General features: G+C 41.3%; 1 protein-coding gene across 5 annotated transcripts in view; it reads left to right on the plus strand.

Moving 5' to 3' along the window:
• The first annotated feature begins 9,979 nt into the window (after positions 1 to 9,979).
• PAN3 (poly(A) specific ribonuclease subunit PAN3) overlaps positions 9,980 to 27,095 on the plus strand; it is a 133,810-nt gene continuing 116,694 nt past the window's right edge. For 4 of the 5 annotated variants that reach the window (XM_043575925.1, XM_043575932.1, XM_043575945.1 and 1 more), the window contains exon 1: positions 9,987 to 10,883. In XM_043575925.1, coding sequence (XP_043431860.1) covers positions 10,451 to 10,883 — 433 coding nt within the window. In that variant the 5' untranslated portion in view covers positions 9,987 to 10,450. Of the gene's footprint in view, positions 10,884 to 27,095 lie in introns of all 5 variants that reach the window. The other variant, XM_043575939.1, reaches the window with a different exon arrangement.

The raw sequence follows: 27,095 nt of genomic DNA on the forward strand, positions 1-27,095 counted from the left end.
GGTATTGTTTTATATGGTCCATATTCATTTGGTTTTACTCATATATTTCACCCTCTCTATCGCTCTTCATTTCTTCTATTTGAAATTCTTTAGTGCGGGTCTGCTAGGGACTAGTTTTCTGACTTTTGTCTGAAAACGATTTCATCTTCATTTTTAGAGAATATTTCTGGGGCGCCTGGGTGATTCAGTCAAGTGTCCGATTTCGGCTTAGGTCATGATCTCACGGTTCATGGGCTCGAGCCCCACGTGGGGCTTTGCCCTCACAGCATGGAACCTGCTTTGGACTCTCTCTCTGCCCCTCCCCGGCTTGTGCTGTGTGTATGTCTCTCTCTCTCTCTCTCTCTCTCTCTCTCTCAAAACTAAACATTAAGGGGTTCCTGGGTGGCTCAGTCAGTTAAGCGTCCGACTTTGGCTCAGGTCACGATTTCGTGGTCTGTGGGTTCCAGCTTGGCGTTGGGCTCTGCACTGACAGCTCAGAGCCTGGAGCCTGCTTTGGATTTTGTGTCTCCCTCTCTCTCTGCCCCTCCCTTGCTCATGCTCTGTCTCTCTCTCTCTCAAAAATAAACATTAAAAAAATTAAAATTAAACATTAAAAAAATATTTTCCTTGGACACTGTATTGTAGATTGGTAGTTATTTTCTATAAGTGTTTTGAAGATAATATGTATATTTTTCTTCTTGCCATCATCAGACTTGCCAGGAGTGTATCTGTTTAAACCTTTTGATGTTCTCTATTTCATTAGTTTCAGTCTTTCCTTTATTACACACTCCCTTTTCTTCCTCTCAGTTCATTTTGTCCTTGTGTAAGTTTGTTACTATTCATTCTTTTTTAATAATGAAAGTACCTAAGGCTATGTATACATTTCTTCTTAGTATAGCAGTGTATCCTAGGCTTTAAGATGCAGTATGTACTCCTTTTCATTGACTTTTGGGTGTTACAATTTCAGTTTTATTTTCTATGGCCCTGGAAATATTTAGAAAAACATTTCTTACTTTCCAAGTAGGTGGGCTTTATGATCCTTTTTTAGCATTGATTTCTAGTTATACTGGATTATAATCAGAAAATGTAGTCAGTAAAATCCCTTTTTAAAAAATGTTTGAGAGAGTGAGTGAGCAGGGGAGAGACAGAGAGGGGGAGAGAGAGAATCTCAAGCAGGCTCTACACTGTTAGCACAGGGAGCGACACCAGGTTTGATCCCACAAACTGTGAGATCATGACCTAAGATCAAGAGTCAGACACTTAACCAACTGGGCCACACAGGCACCCCAAATCCCTATCTTTTGAAATGCAGTGTGGTTTATATTATGGCCAAGGGTATGTTTAATTTTTGTAAATCTTTCATGGTTACATGAAAAGAATATGTATTTTGGTAAGAGGGTATAAAGTTCTCTATTCGGCTAAAACATAAGTCAGTTGATTATGTATTATTAATACATTAGTGTGTCCTTGCTTTTTTGTCTATTTATGTTAAATTCCGAAAGAGGTTTATTAAACTCTACCATTATAATTGTGTGTGTGCATGTGATTCAAACCAACTTTTGTATTGCTAAGTGTTTCTGCATTTTGGCATTCAATAGTATTATTTGGTGCATAAAAGTTTATTATTATTATTTTGTATTTGCCTTTTATCTGTGCATAACATTCCTCTTTTTCACACTTAGTATTTGGGCCTTAATTTTCTTTTCCTGAAATCAGTACTCTCATTCTTGCTTTTTGTTTTCACTTAGGCAAACATCAAAAATCCTAAATAAACTGTAGTACCTAGACCCTTGCTCTATACTAGGTTATGTGAAGGGTTTGAACACACTTGTGCAAAAGACAAAGTTTCTTGCTTCCAGGAGCTTCCTTTTAAATTTACTAATGGCATATCCCATTAAGAATCTTGTTTTAGGGGCGCCTGGGTGGCTCAGTCGGTTAAGCGTCCGACTTCAGCTCAGGTCACGATCTCACGGTCCGTGAGTTCGAGCCCCCGCGTCGGGCTCTGGGCTGATGATGGCCCAGAGCCTGGAGCCTGCTTCCGATTCTGTGTCTCCCTCTCTCTCTGACCCTCCCCCGTTCATGCTCTGCCTCTCTCTGTCTCAAAAATAAATAAATAAAAAAAAAAGTTAAAAAAAAATTAAAAAAAAAGAATCTTGTTTTAATATATATACTTTTAGCAAGTCTCCTGATATAAAGCCTTACATCAGAGTATAAACTAGAAAATCTGCACTGAAACAAATATCTAACCTTTGAAATAGTAAAATAAATTAACATAGAGCTGTCAGATTTAAAATGACAATAATGGGCACGTCACACATAGAAACATCCAAGTGACTTTCTGGAGTGGGGGTGACGAATCAACAGGAAATGGTGGCAGAGGGCTTTGCCAAATTGCAGCCACTTCTGTAACGCTGGTGGTAGCTGTGGGGGATGATAAAAATGACATACTTCCACAATCATGGTTATTTCCAAGGTACACTAATGTTAACATGTTATAAGGAGAGTATATAAGAATATAAGAAGGAATATAAGAAGGAGAGTCTTCAAGTCCTTTGAAAACTTGTCAAGAATGGTGGCAAACTGCTTTTTCCTACTACCAAGACTTAACACCTGCACACTATACACAAATGTACGCGTATGATGACATTGATGAAAGGCTACCTTGTCACAGATACACTAAAAAATCTTTCAACATATCAGTGATTTGTAACTGCCACAAATCGGAAGACTTTTGTTGTTAGTCCACCAAAAAGTTGTCCAAACAAGGTTAACAATAGAAAGTTGCTAACAACCTAGCATAGAATTACAGAGCAGAACTTAAGAGTGTAAGACGACATTCGATTTTACAAATGTAGAAGAAATATATACGAAGGCAGTAAAATTCATTTCTGGGACTCAAAAATAGCCCTAACTTATCCACACGTAGTTCCCAGGCTGGTTGTCTTGGGGAATGTTTTAAACTGAGGCTGCGACCACTGACACAATCCCTACTTAGAAAATGTTAAGTTTTCCCAATTACTGGTACTTAACACAAATTAACATCAACTTTAGCTCTTAGCAAACTGTTGCTGGGGAAAACATTGCTCGAGGCCACCCAGACAAAATATAATTCTCACATTCTATCCCAAAGTAAATATGATTTATGGATTATTTGCAGTTGTGGAGGTAATCTTCATAGCATGAAAATTAGAGTTGTCTGAAGGTTTGTTTTTAGTAAAGGATACTCAAGAATGAACTCTTCCTATAGAGAGAGCCCTCCTCTAGAAGTAGGAAGTCGCCTACAAAATGTTTTTGAAGAGATCTGAGAGAAAAATAAGACCCTAGAATAATTTTTACAAAGCAAACACATTAGCCTATAAAATCAAACAAACACTTTCCTTGTGGAATACTTATTATAGTTACATGGGAACATTTTACACTTACCCTTGAATGATGTTCCATTGTTCTTAGGAAATTATTTTCAGCGTCAGCTTTTAAGCCACACGAGAACATTGGTTTTACTTACATTCACATCATTATTTTGAATCACAAATGAGATGGTCCTGTTCAGTAATTTTTGCCATTTATGACGACTGGCTCTGATAAATTGTACCCAGGCTTCTCTTAAAAAAATGAAGATTTGCTACCATGATATTCTAGGAATGTGATTAGGGTGCGTAAGTACATCTCAAAATGTGGTATAATTTAGAATAAGTCTTGTTTTCACCAAGGTGACTACCTGGAAACCAATGCTCATTTAGATTACCAGGTGAAGAGGAAAAACACTATTTCATCACTCCTCACAGCTCTTCCATCCACAAATGGGAATGTTGCTGCATTTGTAAACACAACCATGAAAACACACATAAATAATCTTGGAAGTTACTCTCCCTATCAGTATGCAATTATGGGTTTCAAAACCCCAGACTTCCTCAAGGGCTACCTTAACAGAGTATCCGAACGAATGAAACATGAACTTGAGGCATTTTAGTGAAGGATAAGGAGGGAATATATTTAATCCCAAGGTGGGCTAAAGGCAACAGTAAGAAGATCCAGAATGAGAGGACATAAACTCTACTGAGCTGATCATAGTTTAGGAGAAACATCCTAGAACATGGCATTTTAAAGAGCCTAAGCTAATTTTGGGCAAGTCACAGAACCTTCGAGATCTTTTCAAGGTCTCAGGTTCCCAATATTAAAATAATATCCTCATTTTCACTGTTTCACAGGAGAGTCGGGAAGAGAAATGGAAACCATGCCTGGCTGCTTCTGTAAGCAGCGAAACACTGTGGAATTTGAGACATCATTACAGTAATTGCCAGCCAGCGTCATCATCAGACGGAGGGATGTATGAACGGTGCTAAACGAAGGGACATCAAAGGTAATAAGATACAAAGTTGCTAGAAGTAGAGTGCCTTCTGCACAGAAAGGTGGTTAAAATTATTTTGTAAAGGAAAGCTTGGTTTTCTCAGTGGCAGAGAGAGCATTCAATCCTCAGGACAGCTCCACGAAGTAGGTATTATTTCCATTTTAAAAATTAAGAAACTGAAGCTAAGAGGTTAAGAGACTTGCTAAGAGCCACATGGGTAGAACGTAGTAACAACCAGGTTTCAAACCAGTTCTTTAAATTCCAAATCCAGTGTACTTTTGTGTCTCATTACCATGGCGTTTTGTGTTCACAACACAAGCTTGAGCCTCAGAGGATTTCCCGTGCCCTGTATTAAATTTTAATAAATTGATCACTTGAAATGCATTTCACAGTATTTCTGCAAGACCTACCATGCGGGCAGCGCTGAACGGCAAAGGCAGAGGCAACACTAAAAAGGAGGAAGGAAAAAATGAGAGGAAAGGGTGACTGGGAGCTGAGCCAGGAGCGCAGCAAGATTGTTATTGTTGTTGAATATTACACAGTATCCAATAAATTTGCTAATGAATATCAGCAGTGGCCCCGGTCAAAAAAGACTTTAACGTAGCAAGGGTAACGTCCCTTATTCTCGATTATTCTCAATTAAGGATGAATGGAGACGAAGGGACTGGTGGTGGAAAGGGTGGTCCAAATAAATTGCCCCTGAAGAGAAGTCAGGACAAAAGGTGAGGGTTGTTTTCCTTTAAAGTCAAATTTAAAAAAAAAAAAAAAAAATTTTTTTAACGTTTATTTATTTTTTTGAGACACAGAGAGACAGAGCATGAGTGGGGGAGGGGCAGAGAGAGAGGGAGACACAGATTCTGAAACAGGCTCCAGGCTCTGAGCCGTCAGCACAGAGCCGGACGCGGGGCTCGAACTCACGGACCGTGAGATCGTGACCTGGCCGAAGTCGGACGCTTAACCGACTGCGCCACCCAGGCGCCCCTAAAGTCCCCTTCATTACTGCTCCTAATCCCCATCCTGTTAGCAATGTAATGTGTATCCTTCCAGTCCTTTCTGTGCACATTTATATATGTCATTGTAGGAAATGTATTTCATTTTACATCAAAGGTGTTATATTCCGTATTTATCTGCATTGTGACTTTTTCATTCAACAACGGCTCCCGGAGAATAATGGCACTTATAGATCCCATCTCTGTATTTACGAACATTTAGGTAATTTCCAATTTCACTATTAACAACAGTGCCTCAAACGAACATTGTGACGTATGCCTCCTTGGGCACAAAAGGGTCTTTCTAGGGGAGATACCGAGAGTGGCATTGTTGGGTCTTGGGTATGGATATTTGAAAATTTTGCCAAATTGCCCTCCAAAGTGGCTGTTATTGGTTAGCCCTCTTGCCAGCAGTGTTTCTTTTCGGGGATTTTAAAAAACAAAAATGCTTTCGGTTCTGATTACAAAAGGTTCACAACAGAAATCACATACTAGGAGGAGAGTCCGAGGAGATGCTGGATGGAGAACGCTAGACCCCTGAGGAAATATTAGGGGAGTTCAGGGCAGGAATGAAAGCATCTGTCCCAGATGGGAGAAGGGGCTCCTGTTCTCAGGACGTAGGCAGTGCTTTCTTTTCATGGCTGCATCAAGTAGAAAGCAAGGTAGAGAAGGTTGGCATGGGGGACTGCAGAACGCAGACACATGTGAAAAGAGCAAGTTTTACGGCGGAAATGAGAAGGCAGGTGCCTGGGACAGTGTTTCTCAAAGTGTGTTTGAGGAACACTGACTCCGCCAGAGGAGTAGACAAAAAAGTGCTCTGAAAAAAGTGGTAAGAAATGATTCGGTAAATTCTGCTAATTAAGTCCTGCTTTTAGAGAATTACAACATGTCAACATACTCAAGGCTGAGACAAAGAACAAAGTGGTTCAACTCGGCATTTCCCACGGGAACCGTCTCAACACTAGACCCTTTCCTCTGTGTAAAGCCAGTTAACATACTGCTGAACCAATGTGCCGTGAAGTACACTTTGGGAAACACTGGACGGGTGAAAATTTGAAGAAATGGACGACAGGTGAGTGCCCGGCTTGCCTTGACAAATGTATTTGAAAACAAAATGAAACTAAAAATACACAGAACAATTGAATAAACATCCATGTACTCACCCTCAGAATTAAAAGGCTAAGAGTAAATTACGATAAATGTTAATGCTTATTTTTCTATGATGGACACATGTTCATGATACAAATTTGGGAACTAGAGGAAACAGGTGGTCATTCTACCACCTTAGGTAAAACCACTGTTAATGTTTTGAGGCAGTTCTTTGAGTCTTTATTTCTATTAGTTTTTTTATTGTTTAGATCATCATAATACAGCACATGCAATCTTCTGTCACGTTAAATATTTACATTGTACCGTAAGCACCATCGTACCTTTTCCTCGCTGTCTTTTTTAACGGCTGCATAATATTCCAAGCGAATAGTCCACTATTTATTCTCCTTGGTTTTAGAATTTACATTGTTAGCAGCTCTTTCTTTTTTAGCTTTGTATGTAATATTGCAATGATTATGTCACAGCATAAAACTCCTTACTTACGTTTATTTTCTTAGGACTTATTTGCCAAGTGGAATAACAGTTACAAGGTAGTGTACATTTTGAAGGGTTTTGAAAAAATACTGCCTATTTGCTTCGAGGAGGCACGCAGAGAGGTTGTATTGTCGATGTATCGAAGTGCCTGTTTGCTGTTTCCCTCCAAATTTAATGCAGGTTTCAATTTGTTAGCACTGGTCCATTTTTTACAAATCCCAATTTGCCATTTACCGCATTATCTATCCCCACTGTTTTTGCAACACATTGCTGATCTGCTAAATATGCTAGGCAGTAGATAACCTTTTTTGAAGAAACGTTCAGGACAGAGTCCAAAGGAAGATAGTAAAGACCATGTACGAATTTACCAATGCTCTTCGGATATTGTTTAAAGCACTCCAATGGCAGCTTTAGCAACATTTCAGTTATGACTAATCAAAGATACTCAAGTCCCCTAACTAAAGTATCTTCGTCTACTTTTCTCCATCTTGTTCACAATGATTTAATATAAAACTCTGTCAAATGTGGTAGTGAGGGATGATTTATCTTTGGCATTTCCCCTCGGGATTCTCAGTAACTCTTGAGGACACAGGCTGTGTTTTACATATTTTTGTTTATCATAGCCTAGCACAGAACTTGATACATAGATTCTCAGTAAAGGTTTATTACAGTGAGATGCTTCATTTGGCATGGATTTAATGAACCTAGGTTGTCTCACCAGACACAGCTTTGCTTTCCAAGCAATCAGTAAATATATATGCTCATTTAGGAATGGCAAATGTGTGATGGCAAGAGCACATGTTTTGTAATTAGAAGTCTTGAATTAAAAAAAAAAAACACCATTTTTTTAAGTAGTCTTCAAGCCTAGCGTGAACCCCAACGCCAGGCTTAACCTCACGCCCTGATCAAGACCTGAGCTAAGATTAAGAGTTGGACCTAGAAGTCCTGAATTGAAATCGTAGCTTTGAGATTTACAAGCTGGTAACTTTGTGTAAATCCACACCTTACTCAGTTTGTTCATCCACAAAATGGTGATAACCCATCTTCTTTACTTTTCTCATAGGGTTCTTATGAGAATCAAAATGTTTTTCTCTAAAGGGAAATCTGACCATGTCATTACGTGACTTTTTAAAACCCTGTCACAGCTTTCTCTTGCCCTCAAGAAAAAGTGAAATCCGGGGCGCCTGGGTGGCGCAGTCGGTTAAGCGTCTGACTTCAGCCAGGTCACGATCTCGCCGTCCGTGAGCTCGAGCCCCGCGTCGGGCTCTGGGCTGATGGCTCGGAGCCTGGAGCCTGTTTCCGATTCTGTGTCTCCCTCTCTCTCTGCCCCTCCCCCATTCATGCTCTGTCTCTCTCTGTCCCAAAAATAAATAAACGTTGAAAAAAAAAAATTAAAAAAAAAAAAAAGTGAAATCCTTTAACATGTCACACGGAGACTTGTGCGATATGGTTCCTGTTCAATTCTCCACTGTCCTAACAATGAAAGCTCTCTTTCGCAAGGCCTTTTGCACAAGCTGCCTGCTTTGCCTGTGAAGCTCTTTTCCGCACCCTTCTACGTCGATTACTACTGGCCGCAATATTACTAACAGCAATAGCTAAAATCTAATGAATTCTTACTAAGCGTGGGACACTTTACATACAGTAGCTTATACTTTATGAAGTAGATACTATTATCATCCTTTTGCTAATAAGGCACAGAGAAATGAAGTCACTTACCCAGAGTAACACAGCTCTTAAACCTCAGCACTGGCTTACAAACTCACTCCGTCTGCATTCAAAGCAGATGTTCTCAACGCCTGCTATTAGAATGATCAACTTTCTCCAGCAAGTCTAACATCTTTAACATCCTCTTATAGCCACTGTGGTAAGATCAACACTGAAGACACAGGTTTATAATCGCCTGGGTACTTTACGCTTCCCCAACCAGAGGGAAAAGAATCCATTCGAACTCAGACAAGACTGCATCTCGTTGAGTTTTGTTTCTCCAGCTCTTGGCAGTTCCTGCTACGCATAATGGGCACCAATAAATATTTGCTGAATAAACAGGCGAAAGTGTTTTTAAGCAAAAGTCGTAACACAATGTTGTTTTTGAATTTAGTTAAGCAACATCACCAGGCTTACCAGTTTGTGATGTACGGAATCCACGTTTCCCCCTTTTTTCAGTGTGGTACACTTGCTTATATCCGTTCTTCTGCGATTTCTTCTATTTGCCACAATTCCTTTAATACTGCCAGCAAATATTCCCCCTGCACAACTGCGATATTGCCTTTTGGCACAATCTTTTAGACAGGAGGAAAAACTAAAATGTTAAAGTTACTTTTCCCTTCATAGCAATGCTTTAAAATTCCTGAAAACTTTTTTTTTTTTTTTTTAAATACAGAGCAAAACATCAGAGATCGCGGAGGGAAAAACTATCTTTTAAAAATGAATTTCAAATCAAGACTAGGCTGATGGGAGAAAAGCAATGTAGCACATTTATAAATGAAACCTGGCGCTGCCTAGCAGTGTTGTCCCCAGGTGGCATCTTATTTTTCATAATATTTTACTGAAGCCTTTCAGTAATATAAATAGAGAAAACAGGTGCTGCACTGAGCAGGGGGTTTGTCCAAATCCACCATTTTTGGCTCAGTTTTCTGATAGAAGGCCCAGCAGTTAAGGTAATCAGTCCTGCAGCTCTCATCGCCTTCAAGGAGAAGGAAACAGAGGAAGGTGGTGAAAAAAAGAGGGAGAGGAGGGAGAGGAAGTGTGGCAAACAGACGAAACTATCCTTCCAACAGAGCAAGGGCTTTGCCTCCGTCTCCAGGTGCGGACCCTCAAATTGACCGTTTACAGGCTGCTAATTTTGTCTTTTCGATTCAAAAAACGACGCCTGGTTTTGGAAGTTAGAGGATATACAAAGCAGGAAGGTATTCGTCTCGTGAGAACTTCTCCACCCGGATCGGCCTCAGGGAAGGCCACCGCGAACCGCCCGTCCTAACCGCCGGCTGGCTCGCGGATGCCCCGGGGGCCGGACGCCTGGCGGGGCTTCCCCTCGCGCTCCCGCTACCCACAAGCCTTCGCGCCTCGGCGCGCAGGCGCAGCGGCGACGGCCCTCTCAGGAAGAGGAAAATGGAATAAACAACTCGGAGGAACCAGAGCGCGAGAGAGCGAGTGGAGGCAGAATTTAAAAATAAACTGGCCCCTCCACCCTCCCAGCCCGTTCGCCGCCGCCGCCGCTCCCCCTCCCCAAGCCCGCTCCCTCGAAGGCCCCGTCTGGGCCCGCGCGCCCACCCCGTCGTCCCGCGCGGCCCCTTTAAGAAAAGAGAACGAGAGAGTGAGTGAGAGAGAATCCCAACTCTCCCCCTCCCCTCCCCTCCTTCCTACCCCCTCCTCCCTCCCCTCTCCCCTCCCCCCCTCTCCCCGGGCGGCTCCGGCTCCCGCAGCGGGACAGACCCACCCGCCCAGGCTTTTATCCGGCACCGGCAGCGTCTTCCTTCCCTCCCCGGTCTATGGTGGCGGCGGCGGCGGCGGCTCCTCGGGCGGCAGCGGAAGACGAGGCTGCGGCGTTGCCATGAACAGTGGCGGCGGCCTCCCGCCCCCCTCGGCCGCCGCCTCCCCTTCCTCCTCCTCGCTGGCGGCGGCAGTGGCGGTGGTGGCCCCGCCGGGGGTCGGGGGTGTCCCCGGCGGGGCGGCGGCGGGAGTCAAGCTGAAGTACTGCCGCTACTACGCTAAGGATAAGACTTGCTTCTACGGGGAGGAGTGTCAGTTCCTGCATGAGGACCCAGCCGCCGGAGCTGCCCCGGGCCTCGGCCTCCATAGCAACAGCGTCCCCCTGGCTCTGGCGGGCGCGCCGGTGGCCGCCTTTCCGCCCGGAGCGGTCCCGGGCGGGGGAGCCGGGCCGCCCCCGGGGCCCAAGAAGCCGGACCTGGGAGGCCCGGGGGCCGGAGCCGCAGCCGGCGGAGGAGGCAGCAGCGGCGGCGTCCTCGATGGACCGCGGCTGGCAAGTGAGTGTGCTCCGGGCTGGGAGGGCGGCCCGGGCCTCGGCGCGGCGGCGGAGGCAAGGCCTGGGGCCGGAGGGGGCCCGGATGAGGCCTTGCGACGAGCTTTGCCCGCGGGTCCCCCCACCCCCCCCCCCGCCCCCCTTCACCTTCCCTAGTTGGTCTGAAAGGCCTAGGCCGGGCCTGAGCCCTCCTTCCTTCTTCCTGCTTCCCTTCCCCACCGCCTTCGGCGAGCCGGGGAGTGAGGGGAGGCTGGGTTCCCCGGAACGTGGGTGGGTTGACGGGGGTGCTGCGAGTGGGGGCTGGGAGGAAGGGGGATGGGCTGTGGCGTGCGGGGTGTGAGAAAGGGGGTGTCGTTTCCGGGGGGTGTGGAAAGGGGCCGGGTTTGCAGGCACATGTGTTTTGCGTGCCCGTGTGGAGCGGTGTCTGCCGAGTGTTGAGGTTCCCTAGTGGGTGTGAGTGTGGGCAGGGGGCGGGGGGTGATGGGCGGGCTTAAGGCTTCCTGGAGTAAGGCCGAAAGAACGGAGAAAGTTGGTGTAAGGCTTACGGGAGGAAGATTTTTCAAGCAGGAAATGCTTTCTAAGGATTAGGAGTGAAGGGACAGCAACTTGTATACCGTGCTTAGGTTTAGTCGAGAGCTGAGAGGAGGAATTTCCCAAGACTTGCATTTCGACATAGTTCTGCTGAAGCCAAGATAAGTTTGCCGGGCGAGAGTAGGGTCGGGATCCTGTCTCCTACAACTTTGTATCAAGCGAACTCTTAGCAGGGAGCCAGGAAAGCGGGTCCGGTGCGGCGTTCACGTGCGTGCACCTGAGCCCTTGGCTTCGAGTATGTTGTCAGGGCTGTTGGTATTTTTTCCTTTTTTTTCACTTGTCGTTATCTACTGCCTTGCAACTTTTTAGTTGTTAGCGGAGTTGGATGTGTGAATGCAATCTATTTTACGGAATGTTGCTCTTAAGCGAGTGGGGGAGAGCAGGTGTCAGATTTTTCTGTTTCTGAGTATACTATGTCTAAACCAAAGGAAGGGGGAGTCCCGTTTCTTGGGAATTCTAAACAGCTTGCAGATCTGAAGATACTTTGATAGGCATTCTCACTTGGTCATCAGTACATTTTTGTCTTTTCTTTTTTTTTTTTAACTGTAAACGAATTTGGCTAGATGTTTCGCCAGATGTTTGTACTGTGAGGATTATTGTTTTCCCAGAGATTAGCTTTTTTAAAAGAAAGCTTGCTGTGATGGACTTGGCTGTAACGCAGATGTGTTTGTCCGCATTGATACGCTCAGAAGATTAATTTGCCACTTAAAAGTGTTTTGTAAAAATTGGTTACTTTATTGGTGGAAATTTATCACTTTGGAGCAGCAACTTTGCATTTTCAAGGTGAACTTTTGCTGGTTGTGTGAGTTGTGGCTCAAAGTAATTTGGTCAGTCTTTGGTAGGGGGAAACTGAATGGTAGCTTTGTTACATACAGAAAGGCATTTTCAAAAAAGCTGGTATTCGATTAAATATGTTCTCTTTCTAGGATTTTCTAATAGGCAGAAGTAGTAGATCTGGAACATGAAAGATAGGACAGGATATTGTAAGTAGGTGAAGATGGGAGGTGGGGGAAGATACTGACAATGGCTCAAAGGTGAGGCTCATTCCATACCTCATAAAAGGAAAGTAATTGTCTGGGATACAGGGTCTTGAGAGAACAGGTAGTTGTTGCTAAGAAGGCATTTTACAATTTAGTATTTAGTCCTTTAACAGTTATTTGATTAAATAGCTGAGTTATGTATTTAGGTTCTATAGGGCTTGCTTTAACTTGCCCGGTGAAGCCTGAGGCTCCTCTTTTCCGCTGTAGTCTTCTGGGTAACTGAGTCGTACTGGGTTGTGACTCCTTTTGGATGAGAGCAGATTGCTTCATACCGTTGACTGGCAAGTAAAGTTGCTGAGGAATCAGGGAAGAGGACTGTGTTGGTGGTTTAATGGCTGCTTTGAATTTTCACCCTTAAATGTTTGGTTTTTAGTCTGCTTTCTACCTTTTCCTATGTTCTTTGACGTATTTTTGGAAACAGGCTTGGTGTGTTAAGTGCATGAGGCAGTTAAACTGGACAGCATATTCTAAGAGGTATTGTTATCAGAAGTTTAAATTTTCTTGCAGACTTGATCATCTAGCATCACAATTTTATTTTGTTTTCATTTTTTCCTTTTCTTTAAATGTAAGATTGTACAGCATTTCCCTTAGCTGAAAGGTCATACACTCCTCTGCTCTGATAGGGTAGATCTGCCTACAGAAATACTTTGGGCTTTATGGAATCGTGTGTGTGTGTGTGTGTGTGTGTGTGTGTGTGTGTGTGTGTGTGAAAAAAGTTTTTATTGAGGTATCCATACCCAGGGAAAAGTGTACAAATCACAAGTTTTTGGAATTTTTATAAGTTGAAAACAATGGCTTATAATCAGAACTCAGATCAAGAAATAGTACATAATCAGTACCCCCAGAAGTCCTGCTTTTGTCCCATCCCAGATGGTTTGCCCCAGTTCCCAAATATAACTTACGGTTTCTAACACTGCATTCTGACACTGTAGATTCATTTTTCACTTTTTTTGTACTTTTTTGAACTTTATAGGAATGGACTCATATAGCATGCACTCTTTTTTGTGGGCTTGTGAGATGTATAAGATAATATTAAGCCTTGATAAATTTTATGAGGAATATTCAAAGAAGACTGAGTTAACACAAGTTGAGGTAAGATTCAGTGAATGAGTAAACCTCTTCTTTCCATAAAAGTGCATTGCCACAATAAAGCAAAATGTCTTCATATTTTTGCCCTTTTATAGGATTTTTCAGTTTTTAAATTAGCGTTCTATTTAGAGATAACGTAGAGTCAAATGCAGTTGTAAAAAATAATACACAGCTCATTTCATCACTCATTTTCCTCCAGTGGTAACATGTTTCATACCTGGAGTATAGTATCACAGCCAGCATTGATTGATACATTCTGCTTATCGTATTCCTGTTTCTCTAGTCTTATTTGCACTTGTGTGTGCGCATGCACGTGTATTTCTGTGGGAATTTCTCACATGTATGTTGGTGTGCCTGCCAACACAGTCAAGACACAGAATGGTTTTGTCACCCTTAAGTTGCCCTTTTGTAAGCCCCCCTCCCTCCCCAAACCTGGCAACTACCAATTTGCTCTCATTTCTATAATTCTGTCGTTTCAAGAATGGTTTTAAATGGAATTATATAGCATGAAGTCTTTTGGGATTCGTTTCCTTCCCCCCCCCTCCCCCCCACCCCAGCACAGTTCCCTCAAGGTTCAGCCAAGTTGTGTGCATTCTTTTTTATTTTTTTTTTAACTTTGAAAATTTATATTTATCGTTATTATGAAGCAGCATTTTTTTGGGGGGTTTGCTTTTTTATGGGCATATCTGCTTCGCCTACCAAAGCTGTGAGCATTTACAGTAACGCAGAAGTGATATTAAAGATTTGTGCTAGGATTTTGAGGCATTTATTGACGGACTTGAATATTTATTTTTTATGTATGTATTTTAGGGTTGATTTTCACTAATTTTTAAGTTACGAAAAATTTCCATTGGAACAGCAGTGTATAAAGTCAGAGTAGACCAGTCTTCTCATCTTATTGCCTGGGATTAATTGTTATTAATAACTTTTGTGCTCCTAAAGGCCCTGTCTCCAAGTGCATTCACATTGAGAGTTAGGGCTTCAGTATATGAATTTTGAGAAAAAACAATTCACACACACACACACACACACACACACACACACACACACTTAAGTTTGTAGTAGTGTTTCTCACCTTTTTTTCTTATATTAATTTACTTTATATCCTGTTTATAAAGTAGTTTAGTCTGAGACTATATAAATGGAATATGGTAAGATGTTTGTTTTATATACTGTTATCATATAGTTGTTAGCAAGCCAATACATGCAAGTATTTGTGTCTCTTATCAGTATATGGAAATTACGACAGGCCTGGGGCTCAGAGATTTTGATTTTAGTGCTGTCTTCCAAAATCACTTCGTGATCTTAAGGTGGTCATTTAGTCTATGTGGAAATATATTTCTTTATCTGTAAAATGGGAGAATGGGGGATGGGGTTTATGATGTTCAGAATCCTTTCAGCTCTAAAATGCTCCTGTGTTTTCTAAATGTTCATGATCTAGAAAACAAATTACTTCATGTTTGATCTTTAGATCCTCCTCCCCTCCCAACAAGTCTTAGAAACACGGACTTCTCAGCAGTCTAACCTCCAGTACAGGGAGGGGCATGTCCGTCTCACCTATCTTGGCTGAGTTAATTGGCATGTAGATAACAATCTTCCTCATAAAAAAGCCCTCCCCTGTTTTGTGTTTTTTTTTTTACATTTATTTATTTTTGAGAGACCGAGTGAGACAGAGCACGAGCGGAGGAGGGGCAGAGGGAGAAGGAGACACAGAATCTGAAGCAGGCTCCAGGCTCTGAACAGGCGTTCAGCATAGAGCCCGTTGTGGGCCTGAATCCACGAACCGTGAGATCATGACCTAAGTCGGATACCTAGCCTAGCCTGAGCCACCCAGGCGCCCCTCCCCTGTTTTGATGTCTGTTTTTTCTTTAAAAATAAAGATATTTTTCCTATTTTTTTCCTTCTTTTCTTTCTTTTCTTTTTTTTTAAGTAAACCCTATGCTGAACATGAGGCTTGAACTCAACGACCCTGAGGTCAAGAGTCACATGCACCACTGGCTGAGCCAGCCGGGCACCTGTATTCCTATTTTTCTAAAGCTAGTTTTTAATTACATTTTTATTATAAAAATTACAGCTTAAAAAATGGGAAACAGTATCTTGGGTTTGGAACTAAAAATTAGTACATGCACAGGTTAAAAATGTAAATAGCATAAAATGGTACACAGTGAAACATAGTTTCCCTACTTCCTTAGTTCCCTGATCCCTCTCCAAACGATAGTCCCGCTTTCCAATACTGTGTATCTATTCAGAAATATTCTTTGCCTGTACAGTCATCCACATGCTTACAGTTCCCTGTCTGTAGTACATACTGACACATATACTGGTAGAGACACACGGAAGCCCAATGCACTTTGAACTTCTCACTGAACTGCATGTCTTGTGATTTGTTCCACATCCACGCATAGAAATCTACCTTGCTCTTTTTAAAGGCTGCATAATATTCCGCTGTATATTGTATTCATTTTAATGGATGGATATTTAGATTGTTTGTAGTCTTTTATTATTGCAAACGATGCCACTAAGCTGTTACATCTTAATTTATTATGTACATTTACACATAGATTTATGTAAAATATGATATGTACATATGTTAAGCATACAGAATCTTCACTAATCTGGTTCAAACTTGTTACATTAAGAAAAACTATGTAGGGGCGCCTGGGTGGCGCAGTCGGTTAAGCGTCCGACTTCAGCCAGGTCACGATCTCGCGGTCTGTGAGTTCGAGCCCCGCGTCAGGCTCTGGGCTGATGGCTCGGAGCCTGGAGCCTGCTTCCGATTCTGTGTCTCCCTCTCTCTCTGCCCCTCCCCCGTTCATGCTCTGTCTCTCTCTGTCCCAAAATAAATAAACATTGAAAAAAAAAATTTTTTTTAAAAAGAAAAACTATGTAGATAACTACCATATGATCTCACATGTGAGACCAAAAAACAAACAAACAAAGAAAAAAACAAACCCTGAACTCCTAGGTACAGAGAACTGATTAGTAGTTGCCAGAGGTAGTGGGGGGTGAGTGAAATGGTTGAAGGTGGTCAGAAGGTACAAACTTAACGGTTAAAAGATCAATGAATCTTGAGAGTATGTAATGTACAGCAAGGTGGCTATAGTTAACAATACTGTAGTGTATATTTGGAAGTTGCTAAGAGAGTAGTTCTTGAGTTTTCAGCATTAAAAGAATGGCAACTGTGTAGTGATTAATGTCAAGTAAACTTAGTGTGGTAAATCATTTTGCAGTAAATCATTATGTTGTACACCTAAAAGTAATATTTCATGTCACTTACAGGTCAATAAAAAATCTGTATTTTATACATCATTAGCTGAAATAAGATATTTGAAATAGCCATCCATATTAAATCTGTCCCAGCAAGATTTTCTCCCAGTGGCTCACTTATCTAGAGATGGTTTTGTAAATCACATCTTTTGCAACTTAATGAGGTGGTATTTGTTAATAGTCGCTGGGAGATCTCATTTGTATATTTAATAAAAGACTAGTGTTATCGTTTAATAGTCTTTCACTGTTTATGTGCATTTTTGATACAGTTACCTTAGGCTGCTTTCATATTTATAATTAGGTAGAACATGACAGGGTTGGAAAAACTGGAAAGGACATGACATACCATCAGATTTAACTTTGTGATTTTGTTCATCTGTTCCTAAACTTACTCTGTCTTTTAACAAAATTGCTATTGCTGAATCTCACTGTATACTTGATTGAAAAGAGGAGATTGGAGGTGAACAAAACCAAAATGGGATGGGGCCTTTTCAATTCCTTTAAAATAGTGACCTTTTACGGTTCATAGACTTTACAGCAATGTCAGCTGTCTCGGAGGAGGAGTCTTGACAAAGATGGGACTGGGAATTTTCTCCCTGCTCCCAGGGCTTGGAAAAATGACCCAGGCAGTGTTTAAAGTAAAAATTTTAGCACAGTCCTCTGATATATATTGTAAAAAGATTTAATGTAAACAGATAATAGTTTTGAAAAACTTAGATTTTGGCAGACTTTCCACTTAGTATGATTAGCTCTAAAAGTGGAGATTCATTCATTTTATTTAATTATTTGATGAATAAACATTTACTGAGCACTAACTGTGTCAGCTGCTGTTTTAGATTTTTGAGGTACATCAGTAATCAAATAAAAAGATTCTTTCCTTTGTGGAGCTTACATTTTAATGGTAGAGTGGGCAGTGTTAGCAAATCTAATGCCCCACATTTTATAGCATGTTAAAAGAGGACAGTTGCTATTAAGAAAAAAAAAAGAGAGAAAGAACAAATCTACTCCTCAGTTCTCAATCAACCATGGGTTTGAATGATATTACGCTGATACTTTGCACAAGGAGTAAGCTGGTCTTAGAAACACATTTCTGGTTCATTCTACTGACAAAACAACATCAGTGGAAGACTTCTGAAAACATTTATTTATTGGCAGATTTTGATTGTGTGAAGAAAGCAGTGATCTTGGCACAGATCCTAAACTAGAACTGTTTCGGAAGGCATTGCTCAGTAAGTAATCAAAGGGACAGTACTCAACATTAAGTGGCTTCACCTGAGAACCCAGTTTAATTAGTTGTTCATTATCAGTTTTGTAGCCAGTGTATCTTGGAAGGCCTTTAGTATTGTAGTGCTCTTCAGAGTCGGCTATTTTCCAGTCGTGCTGCACTGCAGTGTTCCTCTCTGATTCAGGAAACTAGGTAATAATGTTGATCTTTAATTTTCAGTTCAAAACACTGTACCGTACCTATTCCAGTGTGGAACACGAGGATCTCAGCTGAGTACTTGTTAAGCCACTTGATCTATCTAAAATTGCTCTTTTAGGAATTTTTTTTGTTTTTTTTTTGTTTTTTTTGTTTTTTTTTTTGGTCTTGCCATAGGCTTTACTGTGGCTCTCTTGGTGCACAGGTATGCCAATTTCCTTAAGGGCCAGTTTGCCAGATAGATGTTGCAGTTTTTAAAACAATGTGAACTTGTCTCTGGAGGTCGACTTTATGCAGCTGACTGATGGTATATGTATACTCTGGGCACTGACTAGAGAGTCTCATTGTCACACGTTTATGGAACACTTCTGGGCCAGTTTTGGGAAGACAAAGATGCGTGGTACTGGCCATTTGTGAATGCATAGGCCAGTAAGGGATTTTGAGATGTATAAATGTTGGCATAGTATGACACGCTCTAGGTATAAAACATATAATAAACTCTGTTCAGGGATATTGTGGAAGGTCTCATCAAGAGGTAATATTTGAACTATTTTTTGAAAGATGTATGACGCATATCTGGTAGAAAAGAAAGGCATCCCAGGAGGACACGGACACAGATTTTTTTTTTTTAACATTTATTTATTTTTGAGACAGAGAGAGACAGAGCATGAACGGGGGAGGGGCAGAGAGAGAGGGAGACACACAGAATCAGAAACAGGCTCCAGGCTCTGAGCCATCAGCCCAGAGCCTGACGCGGGGCTCGAACTCACGGACCGCGAGATCGTGACCTGGCTGAAGTCAGACGCTTAACCGACTGAGCCACCCAGGCGCCCCTGGACACAGATTTTGAGAGAGAGCGTTGTGCATGCTTTTGGCCTGCAGTCAGCTGATGTGGAGAATAGGCTATATTATGGAGAGTGGTACCAGATGATAGATTGTGTGGCCACCCTTGTAGGCTGTGCCAAGGGAAAGGATAAGATCTGTTGAAGGGAGAGGTGCTAAGGACCCGTTTTGGGCAAGTGGCAATGAAATACAGGGGGCGCATTTGAGAGATTTGGTACAGCAGCCACTTGAAGGGATGGATGAGAGAGAGAAAGGAATTAAGGATAAATGAGTTTGTAGCTTAAAAGTACTTGTCACACACGTATTCGGAGACATTTAATACTAGGTAGTTGTAAATGGGAGTCTGAGTTTGTAGGTATGACTGAGAGGAAGGTAGTATAGTAATTTTCGGAACCTTTGAAGCAAGATTGTTCTCGTTTCAAATTTCATCTCTGGCACTGACACCAAAGTAGGTGGTGATGATACGTACCCTGAAGGACTGTCGAGATTGTACGTGTAAAACTGTGCACGGCAACGGTATTATTTCCTGTCTGTCGGTACCTGTCTGTCTAATCTATCAGAACCAGAAGTGAATGTTTCAAAGCAAAAGGGTAACAGTTCAAGGGGGAAACATTGGTCTAGGTAGAAGGCTGAAAAAGGAATCATTTAAATAGCATCCTTAGCTCTTTATGGAATTACTTCAGATAGATTGTGGTTTAATACTGTTCTCTACTTCCATTGAGAACAAATATAAAAAATGTTTCTAGACGGTTTTTTTTCACCTGAATTGAAGATGATGAGCAGTGCTCCATATGTGAAAATCTTTATAAACATTTCTCTGAAGAGCTTAGAAGAGCTTAGCACTAGAAATGGTTTGCTCTAAAAAATTGGTATTTGTTATTTTATGAGGTATTTTTTAACTTCCTTTTTTTTTGATCTTGACTACTTAGAAACTTCTGAACTTAGAGATATTTTTCCTTAGCTTATGTTTATCGGGTTAATAATCGCCCATCTAATCTTTTATTTTTATTAAATGGCTTTATTGGTGGCGGGTGGTTAAATAACAGATGTATTGTTCTGGAGCTTAGAAGGCTGAGATCAAGGTGTTGGCTGGGTTGCTTTCTTCTAAGGATTGTGAGAAGTAATCTGTTCCATGCCTCTCACCGAGCTTCTGGTGGTTTGCCTGTAGTCTTTAGCATCCCTTGGCTCTCGGAAGCATCCCCTTGATCTCTGCTTTCATTTTCACAAGACATTCTTCCTGCGTGTGTGTCTATGTCCAGGTTTCCCCTTTTATAAAGTCTAAAGTCACACTGGATTAGGACTCACCTGAACAGTGACCTCTTCTTTTGTTTTTTTTAAAGCCATATTAAGAAATATTTATTATTATTTTTTTAAGTTTATTTATTTTGAGAGACAGGGAGAAAGAGAGAGAGAGAACCAGCAGGAGAGGGACGAAGAGAGGGGGAGACAGGATCAGAAGCGGGATCTGTTGCTGACAGCAGCGAGCCCAATGTAGGTCTAGAACGCACGAACCGTGAGATCATGTACCTGAGCTGGAGTCAGATGCTCAACTGACTGGACCACCCAGGTGCCCCAAACAGTGACTTCATCTCAACGGATTACATCTTGAGTGATTCTGTACTGAGATTAAGATCACATTCTGAGATATTGAGGTTAGAATGTCAACATTTCTTTTGAGAGGACACAGTTCAGCTTGTTGAGTGGTAAAAAAATGGGATAATGCATATGAAATTACAGTTGACTTATGATTGATGCTATGTGCTAAGGTCTTGCTTCCCTAGTTATCACCGATGTTGGTTAGTGATACTTCAGAGTTAGGAGGAGGATCAGAAACGTGGAATTGATCTCTTATGGCTCTGCACAGAAACTTTACCATGAGGACTGGAAATACAGCGTTTATAGCTATTAACTACTATTTTTCTCAGATTTCCCTTGGACTTTTTCTGTTTGTGAGCTCCTGAGGGAAGTCCAGCCCTTCAAATAGACCAATACGTCTTGCTCAGTCACCTGCTTTGGATTTGAGTCTTTTTTTTTTTTTTTTTTTTAACTTTTTAAATGTTTGTTTATTTTTGAGAGAGAGAGAGAGTGAGAACACAAGTTGGGGAGGGGCAGAGAGAAGGAGACACAGAATCTGAAGCAGGCTCCAGGCTCCAAGATGTCAGCACTGAACTTGATGTGGGGCTTGAATCCACGAACTGTGAGATCATGACCTGAGCCAAAGTCAGGTGCTTAACCGACTGAGCCACCCAGGCGCCCCAAGGATTCGAGTCTTATCTTTTAGACAATTCCTATGGGTTTTGTAACATGTCTAAAATGTTCCAAGCTACCTTTTTGTCATTTATATTAAAATTTTAAAAAACTACATGAAGCGTTTCCCCTAATGTATTCTGTACAAAGAACATGTTAGTTTTTCATCAGAAAAGGCAAGGTAACTTTTACAAATAGGTTTATATATGGATACAAATGATAACCACAAAACCACAAGAAGTAACCATTAGGCACATAATATCACCCAAGCATGCCAGTGTGCTGAATTATTCTCGCAGCAGACCTGTAAAGTAGATGTTATTGTTCTGTTTTAGGGGAGGAAACTGAGACTTGGATTAAATACACTGTGAAGCAGGGGATGGGGGTGGGGGTGGGGTGCCTGGCTGGCTCATTTAGTAGAGCATGTAACTTTTTTTTTTGAGTTTTTTATTAAATTTTTTTTTAATGTTTATTTTTGAGAGAGAGAAAGAGACAGAGCCCAAGCTGGGAGGCGCAGAGAGAGAGAGAGAGACAGACAGACAGACAGACAGACAGGCAGAATCTGAAGCAAGCTCTAGGCTCTGCACTGTCAGCACAGAGCCTGACGTGGGGCTTGAACCCATGAAGTAGGATAGGAGATCATGACCGAGCTGAACTTGGAACCCGGACGCTTAACCCACTGAGCCACCCAGGCGCCCTGGTAGAGCATGTAACTCTTGATCTCAGGGTCTTGAGTTCAAGCCCCACGTGGGCATGGAACCTACTTAAAAACAGTCAAGGGCAATAGTTGGCAACTGGCTGAGAAGATCTCACGGGCAGTTGTGTTTGCTCAGGAGATTGGTGCGAGTGTCTGCTGAGTAGGTGAAAGAGCCCCTTTTTCTTGGGCTGCATCCCCTGGTGGCTATGAGTTTTAATTTCCTTATCAGGAAAATTGGAGGCTCTAATACCATTTGTATGGGGTGTTTTCTGAAGGTTGGATGTGAAACTCACACTATAGTGCATCTTTTATCAACTTCTAAAAATACCAATTTTCAAAAAGGATTTAATTGTAAATGTTCACAAAAATGTGCTAGTAGATTAGAGAATACCAAAAAAATGTAAGTAGTCCCAACTCTCAGTTAACAGGTAGTTTAGGTGGGTAGATAATACAGAAACAGATAAGGATTTAAAGGTTTACATAGTTGAAGATAGCAATAAAAGGTCAAAGTTTATATTTTATATATGTAAAAAAAATATATTCTATATAAAGATGTGTGTGTGTGTGTGTGTGTACACATAATCAAATAGATAAATGGTATCTGAAGAGGTAGAGGTTTTAACAGCTTAGAATAATTGGGCAATGCATTGTAGAGACAGAAGAGGAAAAAACTTTATGATTATCCCTCGAGACAGGACATGAGGCCCTTTGCTTTTAGGCTGTTTCCTCTGAGTCCCTACCACAGGCCTGTGAGTGAGCTGGTGGTATTGCCTTCTTTTCCAGATGAAGAAATGACGCTTAGAGGATTGTTTGCTCCAGGTCATAGAGCTAGTTAGTGAGTAGTAAAAGTAGGATTGGAACTCCGTGGCTCTAACTCCAAGGATTGTTTTCCTTTTCATCATCTATCTGGGTCTTGAAGAACGTAGAGTTAGGGGTGTGTGTGTGTGTGTGTGTGTGTGTGTGTGTGTGTGTAGGAATTGATGGTACTTCATAATGTAAAGTGTAGGCTTTCAAAATACAGTTGAGTATACCATTTTGACTGGAGGAGAGAGTTCAGTAAAGTTATGATTATTGTAAAGACCTTTTTATAGATGTGTGTGTGTGTGTATTTTATTACACTATAATCTTTGGTCTTTTGGAAATATCTGTATTCGTTTTTTTTCCCCTGATGGATACCCAGTGTTTACTTTTTTACTTTTTTTAAGTTTTCAGAGAGACAGAGCGTGAGTGGGGAAGGGGCAGAGAGGGAGAGAGCGTCCCAAGCAGGCCTCTCCACACTCTGTGTGGAGTCCAACCCAGGGCTTGTTCCCACAACCCTGGGATCATGACCTGAGCCAAAATCAAGAGTTGGTCGCTCACCTGATTGAGCCATCCAGGGGCCCCTGGACGCCCAGTTGTTTTAAGTTTATTTATTGGATAATTCCTCTTTTTCTCCACTGATTTATGAAAAAATAGCTTTATTGAAATATAATTTATGTGCTTTATTCAGTCACTGTAAGTTGTACAGTCAGTTTTAAGTAGGTTATATTATAGAGTTATACAAACCGTCAAGATTCTTACAAGATAATGTCTCATTGTTTTTCATAATTTTTCATTGACGTTTGCAGGGTAGATGGTATGATTTTCACTTTACAAATAATGGCATAATCTACATGTTTTAAGTATTTTGCCTGAGACTTTGTGGCTAGTAAGTGGCAAAACTGAGACTCAAACCTGGCACCTTTTGGAAATGATGGGTTGAGAACAGATTGTTGAGTGCTTTTTAATGTTGGACGAAGAAATTTGGATTTCGTCACCTAGCGTAAGAATTGCCCGCATCTCGTCTGTGATGTCTTCTTTGGCGCAGGAAAACTGCTCAGTGTTGTCAGGGGATCACATTTTGTAAAGTCTTTTCTATGGAACTCTAGGCTCTCAAGCTGCTCCATGGAGAAAGGGTCTCTAGGCAAGTACATTTGGGAAGTGTTTCTCCAATTTGAATTGTCAGAGTTCACATTGTGGACACAATGCTATGAGAAGTTGTGCAGTGAAGAATGGGTTTACTTTTGTTTTTTCCAGCATTTTCCAAATTTACTGACTTTAGAATTCCCTTTGGGTAGCATTGATTCATTGTGATCTTTTTGGAAAGTTAAACCCATTTCACCAAGAAGGGACAAGACTGAAGATGAAGGAGAACATTTATTTAGTTAAGCCGTGAGGATGGTTTTTTTTGTTTTTTGGTTTTTTTTTAAGTGGCTTATTATCATACACATTTATATGTTAATCATGGCAGGGTTACTGCTGACGGTTGTAGAAGTTCTGATTCTTTAGGCACTGTAAGATCCTTTGGTTCAAAGTTTGAATGTCTTAACATCAAGACTTTGCAGTTTTAAAACTGCTCGAGGGGCACCTGGGTGGCTCAGTGGGTTAAGCTACCCACTCTTGATTTCGGCTCAGGTCATGAATCTCGCTTGCTGTGTGGAAACTGCTTCGGATCTTCTGTCTCCCCCTTTCTGGCCGTCTCCCGCTCGTGCACTCTCTCGCTCTGTCTCAAAAATTAATAAACGTTAAAAAAAAAAAACTGCAGGCTTGAAATTTCATTTTTTGATTTGTAATTCCCTTTCTTAAAAACTGGAAGGCAGTTTCATGCAGTCAAGAGGTTGTCACTGCATCCCTGCTGTGTCACTTACTAGCTTTGTGACTGCACAAGCGTTCTCATCTCCCTGAATCAGTTTGCTTAGCTGCAAATAAAATATCAACCCCGCTGCAGTTGTCATTCAGACTGCGGTTCATATTTACACAGTGATTGTTGAATCGATTATTATTCTGTACAGATATGTTGTAATAATAGAGATGATAATGGAGCTTTCACAGAAACACTAAGCCTTACTTCCATTGGGTTGCAAATTATTATACTGTAGAGGTGGTATTGGTGGACTGCAAAAATAAGGGATTGAAGGCGTGAAAAGTACTTAATTGTCTAGTCTTGGTAATTAAAGTCTCTAACGTGTCTTATGCTTGTGTAATTTAAACTTAAAAAGTACTCCACATGCCTTTTCTCCTTGTGCATCCCATGAGGTATGTAGGATATGTGTTCTTAGTAACTTTAAAAAGTTAGTACCTTCAAAAAGCCTTCTGCACAGCGAAGGAAACAGTCAGCAAAACTGAAAGGCAACCGACGGAATGGGAGAAGATATTTGCAAACGACATATCAGATAAAGGGTTAGTGTCCAAGATCTATAAAGAACTTATCAAACTCAACACCCAAAAAACAAATAATCCAGTGAAGAAATGGGCAAAAGACAGGAATAGGCACTTTTCCAAAGAAGACATCCAGATGGCTAACAGACACGTGAAAAAATGCTCCACATCACTCATCATCAGGGAAGTACAAATCAAAACCACACCTGTCAGAATGGCTAACATTAACAACTGAGGCAACAACAGATGTTGGTGAGGATGCGGGGAAAGAGGATCTCTTTTGCATTGTTGGTGGGAATACAAGCTGGCGCAGCCACTCTGGAAAACAGTATGGAGGTTCCTCAAAAAACTAAAAATAGAACTACCCTACGACCCAGCAGTTGCACTACTAGGCATTTATCCAAGGAATACAGGTATTTTTTGAAGGGGCACATGCACCCCCATGTTTATAGCAGCACTATTGACAATAGCCAAAGTATGGAAAGAGCCCAAATGTCCATCGATGGATGAATGGGTAAAGAAGATGTGGTGTGTGTGTGTGTGTGTGTGTGTGTGTGTGTGTGTGTGTGTGTGTATGTGTATAAATGGAGTATTACTCGCCAATCAAAAAGAATGAAAGCTTGCCATTTGCAACTACATGGATGGAACTGGAGGGTATTATGCTAAGTGAAGTTAGTCAGAGAAAGACAAAAATCACGTGACTTCACTCATATGAGGACTTTAAGAGACAAAACAGATGAACATAGGGAATGGAAACAAAAATAATATAAAAACAGGGAGGGGGCAAAACAGAAGAGACTCATAAATATGGAGAATAAACTGAGGGTTACAGGAGGGGTTGTGGGAGGGGGGGATGAACTAAATGGGTAAGGGGCATTAAGGAATCTACTCCTGAAATCATTGTTGCACTATATGCTAACTAATTTGGATGTAAATTTAAAAAAATAAAATTAAAAAAAAGTAAATTCTTCAGATGCCTGTAAAAAAAAAAATAGAAAGTTAGGACCTTTGTGATCTATATAGAATAATGTATCATAGGTTAGTGATTTCCTTAACTGTTCTTAAGTATGAAATCCCATTCTCTTCCTTCCAAAACAGGAAAAGTGAAGTATATGTATGGAATTTTTTTTTCTCTCAGCTTTATTGAGATATTGTTAAGTTATCTGTTAAGTTTAAAGTGTACAACTTGATGATGTGATATATATTGCAAAATGATTACCATATAAGGTTAATCAACACCTTCATCTCTTTGCATAATTAACTTCTTTTTGTGTGGTAATAGCTTTTAAAATCTACTCTTTTAACAACTTTCGATTATATAATATAGTTTTGTTAATTATAGTCACCATGGTGTACGTTAGATCCCCAGAACTTACTCATAGTCCTGTCATAGCTGGAAATTCGACCAACTTCGCCCCATTTCTCCTACTCCCCAGTCTCTGGCAGCCACTGTACTACTCTATTTCTTTGAGTTTGGCCCTTTTATTTAAAATTTATCTATTTGGGGCGCCTGGGTGGCGCAGTCGGTTAAGCGTCCGACTTCAGCCAGGTCACGATCTCGCGGTCCGGGAGTTCGAGCCCCGCGTCGGGCTCTGGGCTGACGGCTCAGAGCCTGGAGCCTGTTTCCGATTCTGTGTCTCCCTCTCTCTCTGCCCCTCCCCCGTTCATGCTCTGTCTCTCTCTGTCCCAAAAATAAATAAACATTGAAAAAAAAAATTAAAAAAAAAATAAAAAAATAAAATAAAATAAAATTTATCTATTTAGAGAGAGCAGAGAGAGCATGCACAGGGAAGGGGCAGAGAGAGAGAGGGAGGAAGGGAGGGAGAGAGAATCCCAAGCAGACTC

This window comes from Prionailurus bengalensis, chromosome A1 (genome assembly GCF_016509475.1).
Source record: "Prionailurus bengalensis isolate Pbe53 chromosome A1, Fcat_Pben_1.1_paternal_pri, whole genome shotgun sequence".
Classification (NCBI taxonomy): Eukaryota; Metazoa; Chordata; class Mammalia; order Carnivora; family Felidae; genus Prionailurus; species Prionailurus bengalensis.